General features: G+C 50.6%; 3 protein-coding genes across 4 annotated transcripts in view; 1 reads left to right on the top strand and 2 right to left on the bottom strand.

Annotated features, from left to right (window-relative positions):
- Nucleotides 1–10,850, top strand: part of EIF2AK1 (eukaryotic translation initiation factor 2 alpha kinase 1) — a 27,006-nt gene extending 16,156 nt beyond the window's left edge. For both annotated transcript variants that reach the window (XM_019987557.2, XM_019987558.2), the window contains 5 exons: nt 514–614; nt 6,333–6,447; nt 6,684–6,766; nt 7,228–7,461; nt 9,855–10,850. In XM_019987557.2, the coding sequence (XP_019843116.1) occupies nt 514–614; nt 6,333–6,447; nt 6,684–6,766; nt 7,228–7,461; nt 9,855–9,986 (665 nt within the window). In that variant the 3' untranslated portion in view covers nt 9,987–10,850. The remainder of the gene's footprint in view (nt 1–513; nt 615–6,332; nt 6,448–6,683; nt 6,767–7,227; nt 7,462–9,854) is intronic.
- ANKRD61 (ankyrin repeat domain 61) lies at nt 1,368–5,287 on the bottom strand. Its single transcript, XM_070780216.1, has 3 exons — nt 4,996–5,287; nt 4,076–4,173; nt 1,368–2,620 (listed from the first exon to the last, which is right to left on the bottom strand). The coding sequence occupies exons 1-3, from the start codon at nt 5,224–5,226 to the stop codon at nt 1,675–1,677; spliced, it is 1,275 nt and encodes a 424-aa protein (XP_070636317.1). The 5' UTR covers nt 5,227–5,287; the 3' UTR covers nt 1,368–1,674.
- Nucleotides 10,847–18,973, bottom strand: AIMP2 (aminoacyl tRNA synthetase complex interacting multifunctional protein 2). Its single transcript, XM_019987559.2, has 4 exons — nt 18,760–18,973; nt 14,189–14,395; nt 12,129–12,360; nt 10,847–11,376 (listed from the first exon to the last, which is right to left on the bottom strand). Exons 1-4 carry the CDS (start codon nt 18,892–18,894, stop codon nt 10,988–10,990), a joined length of 963 nt encoding a protein of 320 aa, XP_019843118.1. The 5' UTR covers nt 18,895–18,973; the 3' UTR covers nt 10,847–10,987.
- Between the last annotated feature and the right edge of the window lie 69 nt (nt 18,974–19,042).

Here is a 19,042-nt window from a genome sequence, read left to right as displayed (position 1 = left end):
GCAAAGACTCAACTAAGTATAATTAGTCATTTGCTATTCACTCCTAATGACACTGGGACCCTTTATTTGGACTAAAACACAGGTTAGTTGGCCTACTCAGAATCTTAAGACTGGCTTCCAGCGGAGAGGAGGAGATGTAACGTCTCTCTCCAGTAGCTCCTCAGTGCCCCTCTGCTTCCCATGAACCTAGAACGTGCCAGACTTTGCTCAGCTCAGTCACGGTCAGTGGCGCCTGGGGTATCTTTAGGGCCCCCCAGGAGTTGTATGTATCCTTGTCCTGCTGCATGTGCATTGGAGTGCTGTGTGCTCGTCTTTGTGGGAGGAGCGTGGTTCATCCCAGGCCTGTGAGCAGTTGATTTCACAGCTTCTGCTTGGGAAATGAGTCCTTAAGGAAGTGCTGAAAATCTGAACGTTGTCACATGTTAATGTATTTGTAACTGCATTCATTATATTTTGATGTTAATGAGTGAAAAACTATTAGAAAAGTGAAACTTTTTTTTTTTTAACTTCAAGGTCCTTATGTTATGGCCAGTGTTGCAACAAAAATTTTTCGGGAATTGGTGGAAGGTGTATTTTACATACATAACATGGGAATTGTACACAGAGATCTGAAGGTAAGTGGGGGAGATTCAGTCATTGACAGCTGCTTACTGGGAGCCTTGGGTATCGGTTCATTAAATTCAATGAGATTGTGTGCCTTTATTCACTTACCCTGGAGGTTGTCATTACGTTTATGTTACATGAGTCACCGTTCTGTAGGTCTGGAACATGAAAACTTGAAGTGAAAATTAAAAGGAATAATCTTTGGGTATTCAAAAGTTCTAGCTCATTTCAGGTGTTAATACTGAGGGTGCTCTGAGTACCAGTATAACTCATTTTGCTAAAGATATTTCATGCTGACAAAAATACTCATTTTTTTTCTGCCTTGCAGGTCAAATCTGTTTCTATAATTATTCCTCTTAAAGGAAATTTAACATGGGAATTTTTTTTTCTGCTGTTTTAAAAAAATGCAGTAACTATTCCAATTTTTCATAAAAGACTGTCAAGAGAGAAAATGGAATTCACTGGTGGTACAATGGTTAGGACTCCGTGCTTTCACTGCCAAGGGCAAGGGTTCAGTCCCTGGTTGGGGAACTAAAATCTCACAAGCTGCTTGGTGCGGCCAGAAAGAGAGAAAAATATATATTTACTGCCTTGGTGTGCTTAGTTGCTTAGTCGTGTCTGACTCTCTTGCAACCCCTTGGACTATATATAGCCCACCAGGCTCCTCCTCTGTCCGTGGAGTTCCAGGCAAGAATACTGGAGTGGGTAGCCATGTCCTCCACCAGGGGATCTTCCCGACCCAGGGATCAAACCCCTGTCTCCTATGTTTCCTGCATTGCAGGCAGATTCTTTACCTGCTGAGCCATTGGAGAAGCCCTCCTTTTTTGGCAGAGAGTTTTAAATTAATTTACTTACCTTTTGGGGGCAAAAGTTAAATCCTGGAAAATGCTCTTGAAAGACTGTTTAGGAAGCAGAAGTTACTGTGTAAATCACTTTATTTTTTGAAAAGGTTTAAGAACCAGTAGTTTGTATACTTGTATGAGGTGACGGTGTAGGTGTTTCTGGGCACACGTCTAGCCAGAAAGGGTAGTGAGTCACTGGAGCTCTGTGGCCCTGTGCAGCTTGGAGGTCTTATTTCAGGAGATGAGCTAAGTCGTGATAACCATAGACAGAATTCCAGATCTTTCCCGGGAGAAGTCGCTTCAAGAGCTGTTTGTGTTTCTCCCCGTAAATATTTCTGACATTTCTTTTACAGATGTCTTCCAGGGACAAGGGCTTCTGAGATAGCTTTAGGAGGGTTTCCCTTAGGAGGTGGAATTCCGGGAGCAGGATGCCCGCAGGTAGCTTTCCTTGGTTGTTGGTCAGCCTCAGAGGGTAAGAGCGGAAGAGCAACCTGGCAAGAAGGGCCGTGTCTCGTATGTTGGAGCCACGCTGGAGGTACATGTGTATCGGAGACTCCCCGTTTCTTGTTAAGATGTTCACGTTGGCTTCAAACTCGAGCAGGAGGTTGATGATCACCTCCCTGCCTCCGAAACACGCCTCGTGGATGGCGGCCTGACCGTCGTGGTCCCGGGCGTTGACCTGGGCCCCATGGACCAGGAGCAGGCGAATGCAGCCGAGGCCCGCCGCCAGCAGCCGGCCGGCCTTGCTCGACGCAGTGCTCACCGCCAGCTTCAGGGCCGTGTTGCCCGTGGAGGAGACGGCGCAGTTGACGCTGGCCCCCCAGGCGATCAGCGTTTGCATCATCTCCTTGTTGAGTACGTCGGCAGCCATGTGAAGGGGCGTCATGCTGGACCCATTCTGGGCATTGACCTGGGCCCCGTTCTGCGCCAGGATGGACAGGACCAGGTGGGTCCCGTAGATGGTGGCCAGGTGCAGCGGGCAGTGCCTGTGGCCGCTGTCCACCCGCGCATTCACCTGGGCCCCGTGCGCGCACAGGATGCGGAGGCACAGGACGGCGTTTCTCTGGACGTCCGTCAGCATCGTCTGGATCTTGTTCCTCGGCTTCGTCCACGTGGTCGAGGTGATGGGCCAGTTTAGCAGCATCAGGTGCAGGGTGGTGAAGCCTTGTGTGTCCCTGGAATAGGCATTCGGGGCAGGTTACACTCTGCTCACAGTGGGGATGGCTTGGCGGGGCGAGCTACGCTTACGAGGGATACCATTACGATAGTCCCCTGTGATTACCCAAAAGATGGGTCTGACAGTCTGCATTGCTCTTTACTTTCTTGGGGTATCGCAGCATTCTGAGGGGGCAGGGTGGTATGCCTCACAGCACAGAGGGCCCCAGCTTCCTGTCACAGCTTGTGTCAGCTGCAACTCCTGCTAGATTCGTGGCCTCTTCCAGGCTGCATCTCAGTTACCTGTGTCCCAGCCCCTCCCCAGGGGAGTATGCAGAGTTAGCAGCCATTCAGTAAAACTGCCTGGATTCCTGCATGATCCAGGGGTTCCCACCGAAGTGAGCCGTGAAGGGCCAGGGTGCCTGCCGACTCAGTCCCTGGTGGCCCTGCACCTGCTCCTCTAACCTGGCATTTTCACCCACGTGCGGATGGCGGGGGCTGCCTCTGGAGTTCACCCTCAGAACCTGCTCCACCCCAGGCCAAGCAAGGGTTTGACAACTCAGCCCTCGTCTCCGTTACTGAATTCTCTCACAGTTGCCTTCAGAACTCCTTGATTTTGGCAGAGAAAAGGGAAGGTCTCTTAGGAACATCTGACCGCTCCCCTGGAATTGGATAACTTTCGGTTCACCTGTGTGGATTTAGCGTTAAGCCCTGCGACAGGGAAGTGGGGAAATAGCAGCATCCCCACCTTGCAGAGCTTCCAGTCAAATGTGGAAGGATTAAGCCGACAGAGCTACTAACCAGGCTGGTGGGCAGAGTTCTCCAGAGGTCTGCCACCCCATCCAAGGCGAGGAAGGTGTACCAAGGAGTCCTGGTGGAAGGGTCGGGGAGCTGATGGTCCAGTCCTGGGAGGCCTGTGAGCGGGTCTGCAGACCCCGGTGGGGCTCATGGGGGAGGGTGACGGTACGATGGGTCAGGGGCCTTCTGGAGCACAGTCAGGATTTGGGGCTTTACTTTCGTTTATACCATGTACTTTTTCCATTCATTCAGATGGTATTTATAGGACACTTAGGAAGTATCAGTCTTGGTTTAGATGGTGAAGATATATTGGGAAGCAGGATAAACTTCTTTCCAAGAAAATCTCTGCCTGTTTCTATTTTCTTGTCTCTCCTGTCTAACTTAGGTCATTAAACTCCCTGAGGGCTGTGACCAGGGACTTGATTTTGCACAAACCATTACTGAGCACTTAAAACTCACGATGCTTTTAGTGGGCTGACTGGTGTTCTCGCATTATTTCCAATTTTTCAGAGGATCTCTAGTCAGTAAAGAAATTGGTTTGTTCAAAACGTGGTAACCTGTAGTCCATCCCTGGTGGAGGATGGATGAGTCCAGAAGGACCGGGAAAAGGGCACTGAAATGTTGTGTGTCTTGATTTATTCATATTTTCAAAACAGTGGCCCGTCGCGTTAACTTACCGTGCTTCTGGGTCAGCCCCGTGCTCCAGCAGACAAAGTAGACTCTGTGCCTTGCGGTATTTGGCTGCCAGGTGGATGGGGAGGAAGGACAGCGTCTCCTTGGGGGGAGAGAGACGTTACAAGTAGCCCAGTGTAGTTGGAAATAACAGTTGTGTTGATCCCTCTCAAAGGGATTAATTATGTTTAGAATCTCTTTAATTCAGTATTTTTGTGCTATCTGCACTGAAATTATCCTTTTCTTTTGCTTGTTTTAAATGACCCCAAGCTAGTCAATTCTGTATTATAAAAATCTGTATTTTACATTAATGCAGATTTACCAAGGGAGCAGATACAATTTACTTAAAGCTTTGAAAGTCGTTTCTTGTGATGAGCTCATTGTGTAGAATTAATGGTAATTGCTATCAAGTCCCTTCGAATTTAAATGAACCCAGAGGGTCATTGCCAAGTAGGTTCTGTGTATTTTACGGCTTTGCCAAAGCCATTGGTATCATTAGCAAATTCTACGTTTTCAAGGTTTCCAAGTTAATGCCACTTATGTTGTCTATGATTAGCAGAGCTGTTTACCCAAGTTCTTAAAACAGATGTATGTAGTGGCCTTACAGCATGACTGCAAGATTAGGGCAGAGGGTGACTTAAAAAAAAAATTATAAAGGTAATACTCATTGTATAAAAATTCAGATAATGAAAAAAGTATGTGTAAGAAAGGGAGAAGTGATTCCAGCACACAGATGTAGCCTTGGCACATTTGAGAGGATGACATGAAGGCTCTCCAGCCGTGTGAGCCCCGCCTCTGCTCACACCGCCTCCCGTGTGGTCCCTGGGAAGGGGGTGTTGCGACTCGGCAGAACACAGCTCGGGGCGCACTGCCTGGCCTGGGGCATGCTGAGGGCGCTGAGTGAGCGGGCAGGGGAGGCGAGTACCTGGCTGAGGAACAGCCTGGAGTTGGCCAGGCTACAACCCGTGGAGCTGGTCAGGATGGTCATGGGCTGGTTTACGGGGTGGCTCCTCAGCAGGGCCCGGAGCGCGGCGCAGTCCTGTCGCATGATGGCCTCGCAGAGCTGGACGTGCAGCGTGGCCGCCGTGCTGCCCTCCAGGGCCTTGGGCCCGTCGGCTGCCCGCCCCTTGCTGCCTGTCTTGGTTATGTTTCCCATGAGCACAGCTTCCAGTGGGGAACCTAGGGATTCAGGGAAGGTGCAGTACGGAGTCGGTCAGTCCCACTCTCTGGGGTTCTTCCAGCTCAGTTCTAGAACTGACCTAGAACTGCTGAGAATCGTATCCATGAACACGACGCATTTTTACCTCAGAGTCCAACTTTTTCACCTGTTGTTCCTGTATTGTGCCAACAGAAGTGCTGTTTCCAGGACTTTCTCCTCAGTGATAAAAACGTATTCAGAGTGTCATCTTGTACATAAGATTGTTTTTTTCTGTTTTCTTTTCCCATTCAGCTACTGTTAAAGAAAACTGACGAAGCTAAAATAGGGGAATTTACACATTCAAATAAAACTTTTTTTTTTTGTCCAGACCATGAGGCCCGTGGGATCTTTGTTTCCTAGTCAGGGATCGAACCTATGTGCCCTTCGTTGAAAGCTCGGAGTCCTAACCACTGAACCGTCAGGGAAGCCTCCAAACAAATGACTATGTTGAAATTAAGAAAACCTGACTTTTAACTTGAGCATTTTTTAGTTGTCAGTGGAATTCCTCCCGCCTCCAGCAGAGGGGTATTTTCGCACTGGTCTGGGGGTAGGTCCAAGGGAGACGTTGGATCTGCAGTGGTTGCTTCGACAGAGCAACATGTATACGTTCAGAGTGTGGCCCGGTCGCGCCCAACCCTGGCTGACACAGGGGAGACATCTAGGAGCTTAAAAAAAAAAAGACCAGTTTTCTTTTTTTTTTTTTTCCTTAAGAAAAGAAAAATCAACAGCTTTGACTTGTTGAAAGGATAGTACTTTTTTAAAAGCTTCTCAGTGATTCTGAGGTCTCAGCAGGGCTAAGGTGCGCTTGTGTACAAGCATGCTCTATGTTAGAAGCTGGGGACTTGACACCAATGTCAGTGCCCGTGTCCACCCCCTGGAATTCTGTTAGTCCAGGGAGTGGCTTGGACACTGAGATTTGTTTCAGGTTCTGCGGTGAAGCGCGGCCGAGTTTGAGAGCCACTGTTCTCATTGTGAATTCATGAAGGGCTGCCGACTCAACATCTACTCATTCTCAGTGTTGGTTTTAGAACACCGGGAAATTGACGTATTGTGTTTGTTTACAGCCCAGAAATATTTTCCTTCATGGCCCTGATCAGCAAGTGAAAATAGGAGACTTTGGCCTGGCCTGTGCAGACATCATCCAGAAAAACACAGACTGGGGCAGCGCAGATGGGGAGAGTAAGTTTGTTTTGGTGGTGGGTTTTGTTGGTTTGTTTTTACTATAAAAAGAGAGAGAGAGACACGGTTGGACACTGTCAGTATTTAAAGAGAATCATAAGGACTTAATAACACAGGTGTGGTTTTAAAAAGCAGCACCATTCCCTGGGGAGCTGCAGGGTCTGCTCAGGGTCAGGGGTCTTCACGTGGACGGTGCTAACCCTGCCAGGCTTCATCTTTGACTTTTCAAATCACAGGGGCGCCAACACACACCTCCAGAGTGGGTACGTGTCTGTACGCTTCCCCCGAACAGCTGGAGGGATCCGAGTATGATGCCAAGGTAGGACTGGCTCCCCTTTACCCCGTTTGTAGGTTTACCTATAGTCGGAAGTAACAGAAAGTACAGTAAATGCAGGGGAAGCTCTGATACCCAAGTGATTCTGGAGATGGTGGAGGGAGGGAGATAGATTCTCTCTCACATCAAACAGCCATAGTGGGAAAGCCTCACTTTCTAACTGCATCGTTGTGAAAGACCCAGATGCTGGGAAAGATGGAGGGCAGGAGGAAAAGGGGGTGACAGAGGGTGTGATGGTTGGACGGCATCATCGACTCAATGGACGTGAGTCTGAGCAAACCCGGGAGACAGTGAAGGAAGGACAGGGAAGCCTGGCATGCTGCAGTTCATGGGGTTCCAAGGAGTTGGACGTGATTTAGTGCGTCAGCAGCTGTTTTCAAATCCATGGGTGTCTCAGGTGTCGCCGTGTATGTCACCACTCAATGGCCGTCTCCCCCGTTTTCCAGTCAGATATGTATAGCTTGGGCGTGATCCTGCTGGAGCTCTTTCAGCCTTTTGGGACAGAAATGGAGCGAGCACACGTTTTAACAGGTTTGAGGACCGGACAGATCCCCGAGGCCCTCAGTAAACGGTGTCCTGTCCAAGCCAAGTACATCCAGCACTTAACCAGAAAGAACTCAGCCCAGAGGCCATCCGCCATCCAGCTGCTGCAGAGTGAGCTCTTCCAAAATTCTGGAAATGTATGTACAACTTATTTAATACTGGGGAAAACAGGAAGTCCAACATGGAGTTTGTTGTTTTGTTTTTTTTCCCATGGCAAAAACAAGTTTATTGAAAGAACAGAAAGAGCACCTCAAGGAACAGGTGGGCCAAGCCAGGAGAGGCACTGGCCAGACGTGGTTTAAATTGTGGATCCCATTTCATGAAGAACAGTTGAGCTTAGAATAAGGGTTACAGAAACGAAATATCTCAACCTGTTCTCAGAGCTTCCAGTGCGCACTTGTCAGGCAAGCCAGGTAACCACTGCCAGCTCTCTGCGCTGAAGGAGGTCGCCTTGGGCTCCAGTTTCGAGCCTCACCCTGCCGTCAGAAGGTTTTGGTTTTCCTTTCCAGCTGTGGTATGTGGCCTTTTATGAATTGTTATGAAGTGTGTACTGGTAGAAGGGCTTCCCAGGCGGCATAGTGGTAAAGAATTTACCTGCAGTGCAGGAGATAGTGGTTTGATCCCTGGGTTGGGAAGATCCTTTGGAGGAACCCGCTCCAGTAGTCTTGCCTAGAGAATCCCACGGACAGAGGAGCCTGGTGGGCTGCAAAGAACTGGGCACGACTGAGTGCACAGCAGAAAGGTGCACGCACCAGGGGATCCAGGACAGCAGGGATGCCCAGGGGAGCTGGCCTGTCTGTGGCTGGGCCCTCCTTAACCAGTCTGAGAGCTCAGCGCTTGGGTGCGGGAGTCTGGCCTTCTCTCCCGTGAGCAGGCGTTGCCCCAGGCAGCCCCTCCCTGCCCTCCTTCCCTGCTCGGTGTTTCACTCCCGGGTATGAACAGAAACTTTCCAAGACTTAGTCTAGACTCAGAGAGAAACTCACAGGTTCTCTGGTGCTTTGCTACTCAGAGTGGGTCCTCCGGCCAGCAGCACCAGCCTCACCTGGGAGCTCGTTAGAAACACGGGCTCTGGGCTCTGCGGCCCCGACCTGCGTCGTAACAAGGTCTCCCAGGGCCTTCCCCCCAGCGTGTGGGCAGCAGTGTGCGAACGCGCTGCTTCCGGGCAGCAGACTCTGGACCAGCGGGTAAAATCACTGCCAACTTGATAGAATTCTCCGAGCCCCCTCCCCCGACACCGACCTGTTAAAAACAAAAGCTGCGGGAGAGGGGGCTGCCGTGAGTGCTTCCACAGGCCCTCCAACGGGTTCTGAGCCTCACGAGTTAGGGACCCACTGGCAACTGGTTAGTTGGTTTGTCTCCTGTTTAAGGCTTATTCGTTTTTGAGTCAAAGCAGGGAATTTTACTAGATGTAAGCAGGCAGATATAGTGGCTTTCTCTGAGCCTCTGAAAGGAGCAGATGTGGTGGTTAGCATGATCTCCTTGTGTGGAGGGAATTTTCTAACTCCTTGTGAGGATGCTGAGTGGAGACCATCGTTATTGGTATTAATAGTAAGGATTTCTCCTTGTAGAACTGTTTTCCACACCTCCACACAGATACATCTGTTTATACCCGTGGCCCTCACTTTGCACTGTGTGTAGTGCAGGACTGCGAAAATGACCACGCAGAGCTCACAGCATACAAAAGGAGCTTAATCATTGATGGGAAAAAGCCAACAGTTACTCCTTGACCTTTAAAAATGTTAAAACATTTAACACTCTGGCGTTATGTAGTTACAGATGTACACAGACATGAAAAGTTGTAAAACTACAATGGAGAATTAAAGTGTTGCGGTAGTCTGGGCAGCGCCCGCCTCCATCTCGCCCCGTAACCTAGGGTTAGGAGTGAGCACCTTTCATATGGTGACTTGTCACCCTGCTTGCCAAGTTTGCAGCAGCTCCTGGCATTTCGTCTTGGGCACTTTTGATGCTGGGATCTGTCCCCAGGGGTTCTTTCCTGGGGACGTCTGCGTCCTCTTCCTGTTTGATAAGCCACCCTCACCCTGTGCTGGATGGTGGCACGATCCGCAGCCATCAGCTGTCCTGTCTGGGATGCTGCATGTTTGATTTTCCCTTCCAGCACCGTCCCTTCTCATTGCTCGGCTGCACTTGCATCTCTGTTAGCCGATTCCCTCTTTCAAAAACGTCAGAGGGTTTATCACTGGGAGACAGGAGGCAGTGCAGCTGCGCGCACACTGCCGCTGTGTGAACCGACTCACACACCCGGCGACCAGCCACCAGGGCTTCTGAGAGAGGTGAGCACTGTCCCCGATCAGGAGACACGTGGTGGGTCACATCGCGTGCTGTGGACTTGAAGAGCTCAGGCAGGCAGGCACTCTGCCTGGGTAACTGACGCTTGACCACATGGCTGGGTGACGTGTAGTAAGCCATGGGAACTGGAATCCACGCAGGTCAGGACTGTGCAGAGAGGCAGCCTGTATGTTTCAAAGGAAGAACCTGAGGCAGTGGAGCTTAAAATTTTCTCTCTTCACAGGTTAATCTCACCCTACAGATGAAGATACTCGAGCAAGAGAAAGAAATTCAGGAACTAAGGAAGCAGCTAAGTCTCCTCTGTCAGGACAAAGGAGTAAAGGGTAACAAGAGAGATGGGGGCGTGCCCGTCTAGCCACAAGGGCTCTGTAAACAGGAAAGTGGACTTGAACTCTGCTAACCGAAACAGTCAACCGGAGTGTGAATTTTCCCTCTTTACTAGGATTTGAACTCAACCTAAACAGTCAACTGGAGTGTAAATTTTCAACCTTTACTAGGGTGTAGCTGGTGTAACTTTTAATTGTATGTAGTAATCCTCTACAGGACTCATCAAAGTGAGGTTCTGACAGTGTCTTTTAAGGCTGGCATTTTGCACGTGAGACAGCTGCAAACGAACCCTGCTCTCGTCTTTCCCTTCTGCCCCGTGTGCTCCTTCTCCTGCATTTCTTACCTTAATATCACCACCCCTCCAACCCCTGACCGTGAAATGCAGGCCTCTTCCTTAGCACTTCTGAGCACTGCCTGCTGACCACATCCTCCTGTAGAATGTTCTGCCGCAGGGATGCGGTGTGCTCTGAACCTCTCTCTGCCGGAGCCCAGGCCCATGTGCTCGCTGGGCTGTTGAGTCAACAGCTGCTGGCTCCCCCCCGCCCTCCACACTACTGCCCGACTCACTACGAGACGTAAGCCAGCAGCATGGCACACGTCACCCAGCCTGTTCCTGTTCTCTTCACCTTCACCTGGGCATCACCCCCAAACCCGCACCCCCTCAAAGCTTTGTGCTTCTGTGCCCCCCAACCATCGCCGGGCAGCTGCGAAGTCCCTGCCTTTGCCCTGCGTGGTTCCGATGGGCTTCCTCACAGACCCGTGTCCCCCAAACCTACATTCCTCAAGGCAGCGACGTGACATTCACGTTTACACCCCGACTTGTTGCCGGCAGCTGTCGTGGTATATCCCACAGTGTCCATGGATTTTAAATAAAATGAAAACCGCAAGTTAATTATGTGATGCTTTTATTGATACTTGACCCTTGGCCTAAATAAAGGCTTTGATTTTAGTACGAGTCCCTTTACCAGTAATAGGCACGAAACAGCACCATTCTTAAAATTGAAACCCTTGAAGATCAGCGGCCGAGCTTCACTGAAGGAGCTTGAGGGCCGTGTGGAAAGGGGCCAGGTTTTCGCAGGCCTGCATCCACTTCTGCACATTGGCGGGCGCCATCCCCCCGCAGCCCCCCGTCTGCCGGAGCACGGACCACAACACCACATCAGCCACTGTGAGCTCGTCCCCCACGAGCCAGGGGGTCTTTCCGAGGGCAGAGTTCATGGAGCGGAACACGGCAGCCTTCTCTTTACTGCTGCCCTCTTTCAGCTGAAAAATAGCTATATCCACCCAGCTATCTATGAGGGTTAAGTTCACAGCATCCTGCTTCTGGCCAAACAGTGAGAACAGGAAGCGGGCGATGTTCCCTTCCCCTTCGATGGGACACATCGTCTGGACACTGAACTTCATCTGCGTCTTCGGCACTGAAAGGAATAAATACCACGAGACGTCAGCAAGGGCAGCCTCACCAGAGAAGTGTTCCTGCGGCGTGGCGTGGGGGTAGGGTGGGGTGGGGTGCCCCGTCAGTCATGCACCCAGTGGTACTTAAAAGGTTGCTAATATTCAAGAAAGTTTAAACTAGGTTAAAAGCATGCCAACTATATTATCAAGTAACCATTTCTGGTATTTGGTGATGACAGCATTCAAGCTAGAAGGACCTCCAACCATCTGTACCCCAGGATCTGGCAATGAGGACTGGGAACCAGGGGTCTTGTGTACCAGCGAGACCTCCTGCCGCCCTGGCCCTGACTCTCAAGCCTCACGGGATGGACATGAGCTCACTTCCCTCTAGGAGCCTGACTGGAAAGGCGCCCTGCAGTGGGATACTGAACAAGTGACACCCTGCCATCCTTTATCAGGTCACGTCTGTTAGGAGAGAACGCCAGTGTCCACCCCCACCCCCCACTATGACGACAGGCTTTGGAACGTGCCAGTGGCATCCCCTGCCTTGGCTGCATAGACCAGAACCCCCCACCCCCTGCCCTGGACTGAGTCAGGACCTACGCCTTCCCAGAGGATGGAGCGCATCTCTGGGTAAGGATGCCTCTACTCCTGCAGAGACCTCAGGGGGTTCCTAGACTCGGAGAGGGTCAGACCTGAGGGCGGACGGCCGAGGAGCGCCCCCCAGCCCCTTCCTGTTCACATGGTGGGTGTCTAAGCCCGTCCCGCCGCTCACCGTCCTTCCAGATGAGGGTGAAGCCCAGCTGGTACTCGTGGCGGGGCTGCTGCCTCGTCTGCTCGCCGAAGCACTGGAGGAGGTTGGCCGGCACGCTCCGGACGGCCGAGTGCGTGTGCACCGAGGACAGGACCTTGTAGTGGTCGCACAGCAGCCGGTGCAGCACGAGCAGGGAGAGGGGTGGCGAGGCGGGGTTCGCGTTGATCACGATGTCCTTCAGCGCCCCGTGGTCCTGGGGAGCGGCAGACCGCCACGGGGAAGGGACACCCCCCACCGACGTGAGTCAGAACCTGACCAGGCTTAGTTCGCCAAGTGTCAGCTCCTGGAAGGCGCCACCATCACCCCAGCCTCAGCTGAGGCGGGAGGGGGCCCCTGCGGCTCTCAGCTTGGTGAGAACCGGGGACAGCAGCGACTCGAGTCCCTCCAGCCCCACTGGATGCTTCCACAAGCAAGTGACTTTACCGTCAAGTCAGTACAACACGGTGGGAAGGACCCTTCTGTTTTTCCCCAAGTTAAAAAAAAATTACACATGCAATTACTCCTTTTACTAAACTGAACGCTCAACAGTATATAGTTTCTACAGCAATTTGGTTTACATGCCAATGAGGAACCCCTTGGGGCTTCTCAGGTGGCTTAGCAGTAAAGAATCCACCTGCCCATGCAGGAGACTCAAGAGACATGGGTTCGACCCCTGGGTTGGAAAGATCCCCCGGGGTATGAAATGGCAAACCGCTCCAGTATTCTTGCCTGGGAAACTTCACAGACAGAGGAGCCTGGTGGGCTACAGTCCATGGGCCACAGAGTTGGACGTGACCGAGTGACTGAGCACAGCACAGAAGAGCCCTGAGGAAAAGGGTCTTGGCTAAGGGAGACTGTGAATTAAAGTGCAGGAATGCACCGCTTTTCTGTTTTCTAAATTTAACTACAGGTGATTTACGACGCGCACCGCCCTTTTAGATGCAGACTCATTTCTGTACTTCCACACTTCATAACGAATGAACTCGTGACACAGCAGAGGCCACACGGCTTGGCTTTCTGTCCACAGCCCTGCCACAATCTGGCCTCTGGTCTGGTCTGGCCAGGCCACTCCTGACTGATGCTCTTCATGGGGACCTAGGCTGGATGCTCTCCATTTCTCCAAACGTATCGTGTTACCTGAGCCTGCCTTCTGCAGTATCAAAATTCATCTGAAGCACCGTGAGCTCGAGGAAGCCCCTCTGGCCCTGGGACACCTGACACGGTTGTGCTCACTGATTTATCCCCTACGCAGACTGGCTCCCGGGGGACTGGCTGGGCGGGGTCTCAGGCAAACAGGAACTGGGTGACGAAGGGACACGTGACTGCAGAGGGACGCGTGTTTTCAAAAATAGCTCTGGGCCAGACCGCAGCACTGCCTCGCTTGTTAGGCTTTCGAGCAGGACCATTTCTACCGTCAGTTCTAGGGGTGGTGCTAGCGGGGATTCTTGGGGCAAACACTTTTGTACCCACTTGTTAACAAGATGTTCTTTTTCTGCTAACTGAATTGTTCCCTATATCAGCTGCAGCAATTGAATTTTAATAGAGCAAATGGATTTAAGCAAAATATGTCTGAGATATGAGACAGTGTCTTGCTTTCGGCAACAAACTACAGAAGGTTTGGGGAGATATCTGTACCTGGGCAGCCAAAGCTCTGAAATTCAGGCCCTTCCCGAGGAACAAAGGTTGACTTGGAACCTCAGAGAAGCACGAGACACCCAACAGCTGCTTCCCCAGGGCTCGGAGGCTGCTCGGAGCTGCCACGAGTGGCAGGAAGAAGGGACTCCCGGGTCCCTCCTCTGCCTAAAGGTCCTCCCAGTCTCTGCATCGAGAACTGCAGAGCTGCATTAGCGCTTGCCTGGCTTCACTCAAAGCTCATGCATCTGTTCCGCGCAGGTACAATCAGAAGAGGAAAAAAGAATGTGCTTTGTGTACCATCTTTGAAAACGTGGAAACCCGGGCTTCAGTCACACTAGCACGATCTTCCAGCACCCACCACCACCACCCAGCGCTGTAATGTTCTTCAGCTTCCTGAATGAACTTACCTGTCCGAGCATGGCGTTTAAGTCCACGGTGCTGGTTGACAGAGCAGCCGGCTCGTCAGCCTGGATTATGTTGGTTACATCCAAGTCCGCATCTGGTGTCTGAATCATCTTGGACAGACCATCGACCGCAGCTTTCAACTCGTACAGACGTTTTAAAATATCGTCTTGGTGGGACTCAAGAGCTTGAAGAGATGGGTCTGAGGCTTCCTAAACAGACCAACATTAGAACATTCATTTCCTCTCACGGCAAAGCACTTTGTTTAAACTTGGCCACTTGCCTTCTACTTAGTTCCATGAATTCATCAAACTTCCTGCCTTTCAAAAGACATCCAAATGAAGTAGCAGGATCATCTCATTTTCCTCAGTCCCATAGGTCCTGAAATCAATCCCCAAATGCTATAAAACAAACAACGCTGTGACTGAAAACCACTTTGAAATTGTAAGGCTCCTACTTCAGGCACTTAAGTCTTTAAAAACAGAGAATGAGAAAAAAAACAAACACACACAGATTGTTCCTTCTATCAAACTAGTTCAAAATACTTTACGTAAATGAACAGAATAAAGACGGGGGTGGCAATAAGAATGTGATCAATAATTTATACTAATGGAAGGAAAATGGGGGCACACACAACTTAAAAAAATGTCTTTAGGTTTGGAAGTATATCCAGGGTGGGCAGGGTGGTGGTGGTAGTGTGTGTGTGTGTCAGTGCGTGATCTGTGCCCCAAATCATTTTTGCGGCAGTACTGGCATTCCCTTATCTTAGAATTATCTAGAACTTCTTCACTGCTGAAATGTATAACTTCATAAACAGGAAATACTCACATCCTTCATTCACTGAATCTCAGCATCTTTCTTGCCTGTTGGAGGACTGGTATACCTTAAGTAACTAGTAATATTTGCTGAGGTCTTCCCTGGTGGCTCAGATGGTAAAGAATCTGCCTGCAGTGCAGGAGACCTGCGTTCAACCCCTGGGTTGGGAAGATCCCCTGGAGAAGGGAATGGAAATCCACTCCAGTATTCTTGCCTGGAGAATCCCCATGGACAGAGCCTGGCAGGCTACAGTCCATGGGGTCGCAAAGAGTTGGACTAACACAATATTTGCTGAGAAATAAATCTCTACATACTTATTTAAAAAGCAATAGTGAGAAGCCTCCCAGTAGTAACAATATGCAGCGTATTTCTAGATTCTCAAGCTCTCACAAAAGATAACTCATTTGAGTCAAGAGAACAAAGGACCCCTTAAACATGAGTTATGATGCTCATAATTAGACAGAAAGGTCATCAAGGCAATGACCTTGAGTCTATAGAAATATGGGCTCACTGTACAACGTGAGTGTGGTAAGAGTGCCTGCTCACATTTCTGTGCTGGTGACTTTAAGGAACACTGAGTTCCTCCCCTCGTTGCTCATAACTGCCCTCCTCGAAGATCCAATTCATCACCAGCTGCTGTCCATTTTCCGGAATCTAGTGGCTCATAAGCTGCCTCCATGGTCACCGCCTGAGTCCAAGACACCACTTTCCTTCCACCTGGCACCCTTCTGATCCATCCCTCCTGCCCATTCCCAGGATGGTGGCCAGAAAGCAAAACAACCTCTTAGGCTAAAAAGCAGAGTCCTGAACCTGGCTTGATAAAGAGCTTGTACGATTGGTCCTCTGGCTGCCTCCTCTCCCTTCATTCTCCCCCTCTCTTTGCAAACAGGCCACACAGGCCTTTGGGTCTTCAAATGCACGGGCCCCACCTGGCCCAGGGCTTTTCCTCACGGAGTTCCCTCTGTAATACCCGCCCCCAGCTCTCAGCTGGTTAATGCCTATCTACCCTACGGCTGGATCTCCACGCTCTCAGCTTCCTCGCCTGCTGCTCTTGTTTAAGATCACATAGCAGAGAAATGCAAGATGACTGCGGTTTGGGTGGAATAAAGAAGAATAAAGAGTTCAGTGTGCCAAGTACATAATGGGGTGCTGACCGGAAATAAGTCTGTACGCGAGGTATGTGACCGATGAGGCCACCACCTGTGTGGCATCCTCAGGTTACTCGATATTAGTCCTCCTGAGTAGTACTTCCAGTCCTGTAATCCAGCCTGTGTGTGTGCGTTGTCTGTGCTCAGCTTCGCTCATTTCTACACATGGCAATAGCGCCCCGGCCCGACCAGGGGCGGAATACCTACTGTATTCAAAACCCATCAACACTCACTGAAGACTGGACCCAGTACTACATGTGGAACGTGACCTGTGATCAAGACTCCAGCATAGCTTCATCTGAGGAACCTGAGATCTGCCTCTTTTTTTTTTTTTTTTAAAAGCCTTGCTGTGCGGCATTTGGGATCTCAGTTTCCCAACCAGGGACTGCACCTGTACCCACTGCTAATATTAGGAGGGCAGCGTCTTAACCATCAGACCCCAGAAGTCTCAAAGCTACCACTCTTTCCAACGCTGGCCTGTTGTTTTGTTTGCTCAGGCTAGACTGTGACTTGGCGTGTTGTGTTTATCCATTTGTGTTATCTACATGTATTTAGAAGTCGTTTATTCTTGTGTCGCTCTCATTTCCCCTGGAGATGCTGCTGCTGCTGCTAAGTCGCTTCAGTCGTGTTCGACTCTGTGCGACCCCATAGACGGCAGCCCACAAGGCTCCCCCGTCCCTGGGATTCTCCAGGCAAGAACACTGGAGTGGGATGCCATTTCCTTCTCCAACTCATGAAAGTGAAAAGTGAAAGTGAAGTCGCTCAGTCATGTCTGACTCTTAGTGACCCCATGGACTGCAGCCCACCAGGCTCCTCCGTCCATGGGATTTTCCAAGCAAGAGTACTGGAGTGGGGTGCCATTGCTGGAGATGCTAGGTTTCTAATTATCTATCCACATTGCTATCATCTGCTAGGTTATTATCTTCTAGGTTGCAAGTTCACAGTTAAATGCCCAAAGGAAGTCAGGCAGCAGCCTTTAAAAAAAGAAAAAAAAAAAAGGACTTGGTCTCAAGAGAGATGTGATGCTCCCCACTCTGGGGTTTCCTTTTCGGTTCCATGAGTCTGTCCAGTTGAGAGGCACTGGACCGTATGTCTCCATGGGGATCGCTGGGTAAAGAAACACTGGACCATGCCTGCATCGTTGCCTTAGCTCTGCAGTGAGACAACACTTGTCTTATTTGCTTTCAAACTAAACTAACCACCTCCCTTACAGTCGAGGTAGAAAACTCTTTGGACAAAGGATGACAGGGAAAACGAGTCACAAAAGTTCTCTATTCACTCATCTGAGTCAGAATGGACTGAAAATTTCGCCTGCAGGGAAATTAAGATGTGTTTGCAATTTATAAAAACGTCAAAGCTGAGCAGTTATTTTGTAAAGGAGGCAAAGTCAAAATGCCCAATAAACATGAAAAGGCGGTGAACTGATTTGGAGGTCTGGGAGATCTAAACTAAACCATAAGGATGTCACTGTACTCCCACCAGCTTTGGGGAGGGTGCCAGCACCAGAAATTCACATACGTCCAAAATTAAAAAATAAATACAACGGAATTCCCTGGCAGGCCAGTGATTAAGACTCTGCATCTATTTCAGGGGGCAAAGGTTCGAATCTGGTTGGGGAACTAAGAACCCCTGTGCTGCAGCAGCAGCCAAATATTTCTTAAAAGCAATTTAAAAAATTGCTAAAATGAATCTCTAAAAAAAAAAGTTCGCCTACACTACAGGTGACAGCATAAACTGGGATGACCGCTTTGAAAAGCAACCTAGTCCAGCTGAATATAGACCAGCCCACTGAGCCAGCAATCCCATGTCCGTGGTATATACTCTATGTCTGCTCTTGTCCAAGAATATTCACTGCAGAACTGTTCGTAACGGCCTAAAATAGAAAACCAGCAGACGCCCGTGGGCAGTGGATGGATAAAGACGTGGCGGCACAAGTTACGCCAAGGAGCAGTAAACCAGAGGATGAAAGCGAAGCTTTCTCATGCAGCAAAGCGATTCTTCCAATCACGTTCAGAAGGGGCAGCCAGACACCGCAGGGCACGCACTGCAGGCTCCCACTGACACCAAGACCCCACTGTCCAGGGACGCACACTCAGGGGACAAAGAGAGAAACGCAGGACACAATTACCGCGCAGGAGTTTTAAGTGGGGGCGCTGACTTGTTACCCTGAATGGGTGACCCTGGCATTCGCTTTACGATTACTTAGAACTCGCCACTGATGTATTCCTCACTTTTCTATGGGTAGAATTTGGTAAAAAGTCTAAGCAGTCTTAAGCGGAGGAAAAAAAAAAATGGGATAGATGTTCCAATGGGTAAAAGTTATGGTCACTCGGAGGCCGGCGGGCGCGTGAGGCTGGGGTGGGGAATAGGCGATTGGGTCTGGTCGCCTCAAGTCGCACGGTCCCGACCTGGGGCGACCCGCGGACCCTAGACCCCGAACTCCGCAGACCAGCGTGGTAGCGCCTGCGCACTGAACAGGAGGGCGGCGGCTCGGCGCCGCGGTGGAACCAGGGCGTCTGCGCACTGGACAGGCAAGGCGGTGGGACCCGGGCCTTGGCGCCTGCGCACTGAAATGGTGGGTGGGGGGCGGGGCAAGGGCCGTGCGTTCCTACCTGCACGTGGTCGGCGGACGGCGCCGGGCTCCCAGTCCTGCCATGCACGTTGGGGAGCCGGTACATGCAGGTGGGAAGCTCTACGCGGAGAGATCCGCTGCCCTCGTGATAGGGCTTTACCTGGTACATCGGCATCCTGGGAAGCAAAGGAGGGAAGGTGGCAGATGAGAGACACGAACGCTCACAAACCGTCCAAGTCTACGACAGTCTGCTGCCACCTCCTTTCCGACCCGGCTGCGGGCTTTCGGGAAAGCGCAGTTCCTGTGCTCTAATTGGCCTCTGC

The sequence above is a fragment of the Bos indicus genome, chromosome 25 (assembly GCF_029378745.1).
Source record: "Bos indicus isolate NIAB-ARS_2022 breed Sahiwal x Tharparkar chromosome 25, NIAB-ARS_B.indTharparkar_mat_pri_1.0, whole genome shotgun sequence".
Taxonomy (NCBI): Eukaryota; Metazoa; Chordata; class Mammalia; order Artiodactyla; family Bovidae; genus Bos; species Bos indicus.
Note: the sequence above shows the minus strand (reverse complement) of the source record. Positions and strands in the feature narration are given on the sequence as shown.

Bases quoted from the DNA above. Each gene is read 5' to 3' on its own strand.
- ANKRD61 (XM_070780216.1), bottom strand. From the start codon at position 5,226: ATGGGAAACATAACCAAGACAGGCAGCAAGGGGCGGGCAGCCGACGGG. The intron at 4,174-4,995 runs GTACTCGCCTCC...TCTCCCCCCAAG, and splicing joins CCAGGCTGTTCCTCAGCCAG to GAGACGCTGTCCTTCCTCCC. The intron at 2,621-4,075 runs GTAAGTTAACGC...TGCCTATTCCAG, and splicing joins GGGGCTGACCCAGAAGCACG to GGACACACAAGGCTTCACCA.
- AIMP2 (XM_019987559.2), bottom strand. From the start codon at position 18,894: ATGCCGATGTACCAGGTAAAGCCCTATCACGAGGGCAGCGGATCTCTC. The intron at 14,396-18,759 runs GTAGGAACGCAC...TGGTCTGTTTAG, and splicing joins CGTCCGCCGACCACGTGCAG to GAAGCCTCAGACCCATCTCT. The intron at 12,361-14,188 runs GTAAGTTCATTC...GCCGCTCCCCAG, and splicing joins TAAACGCCATGCTCGGACAG to GACCACGGGGCGCTGAAGGA.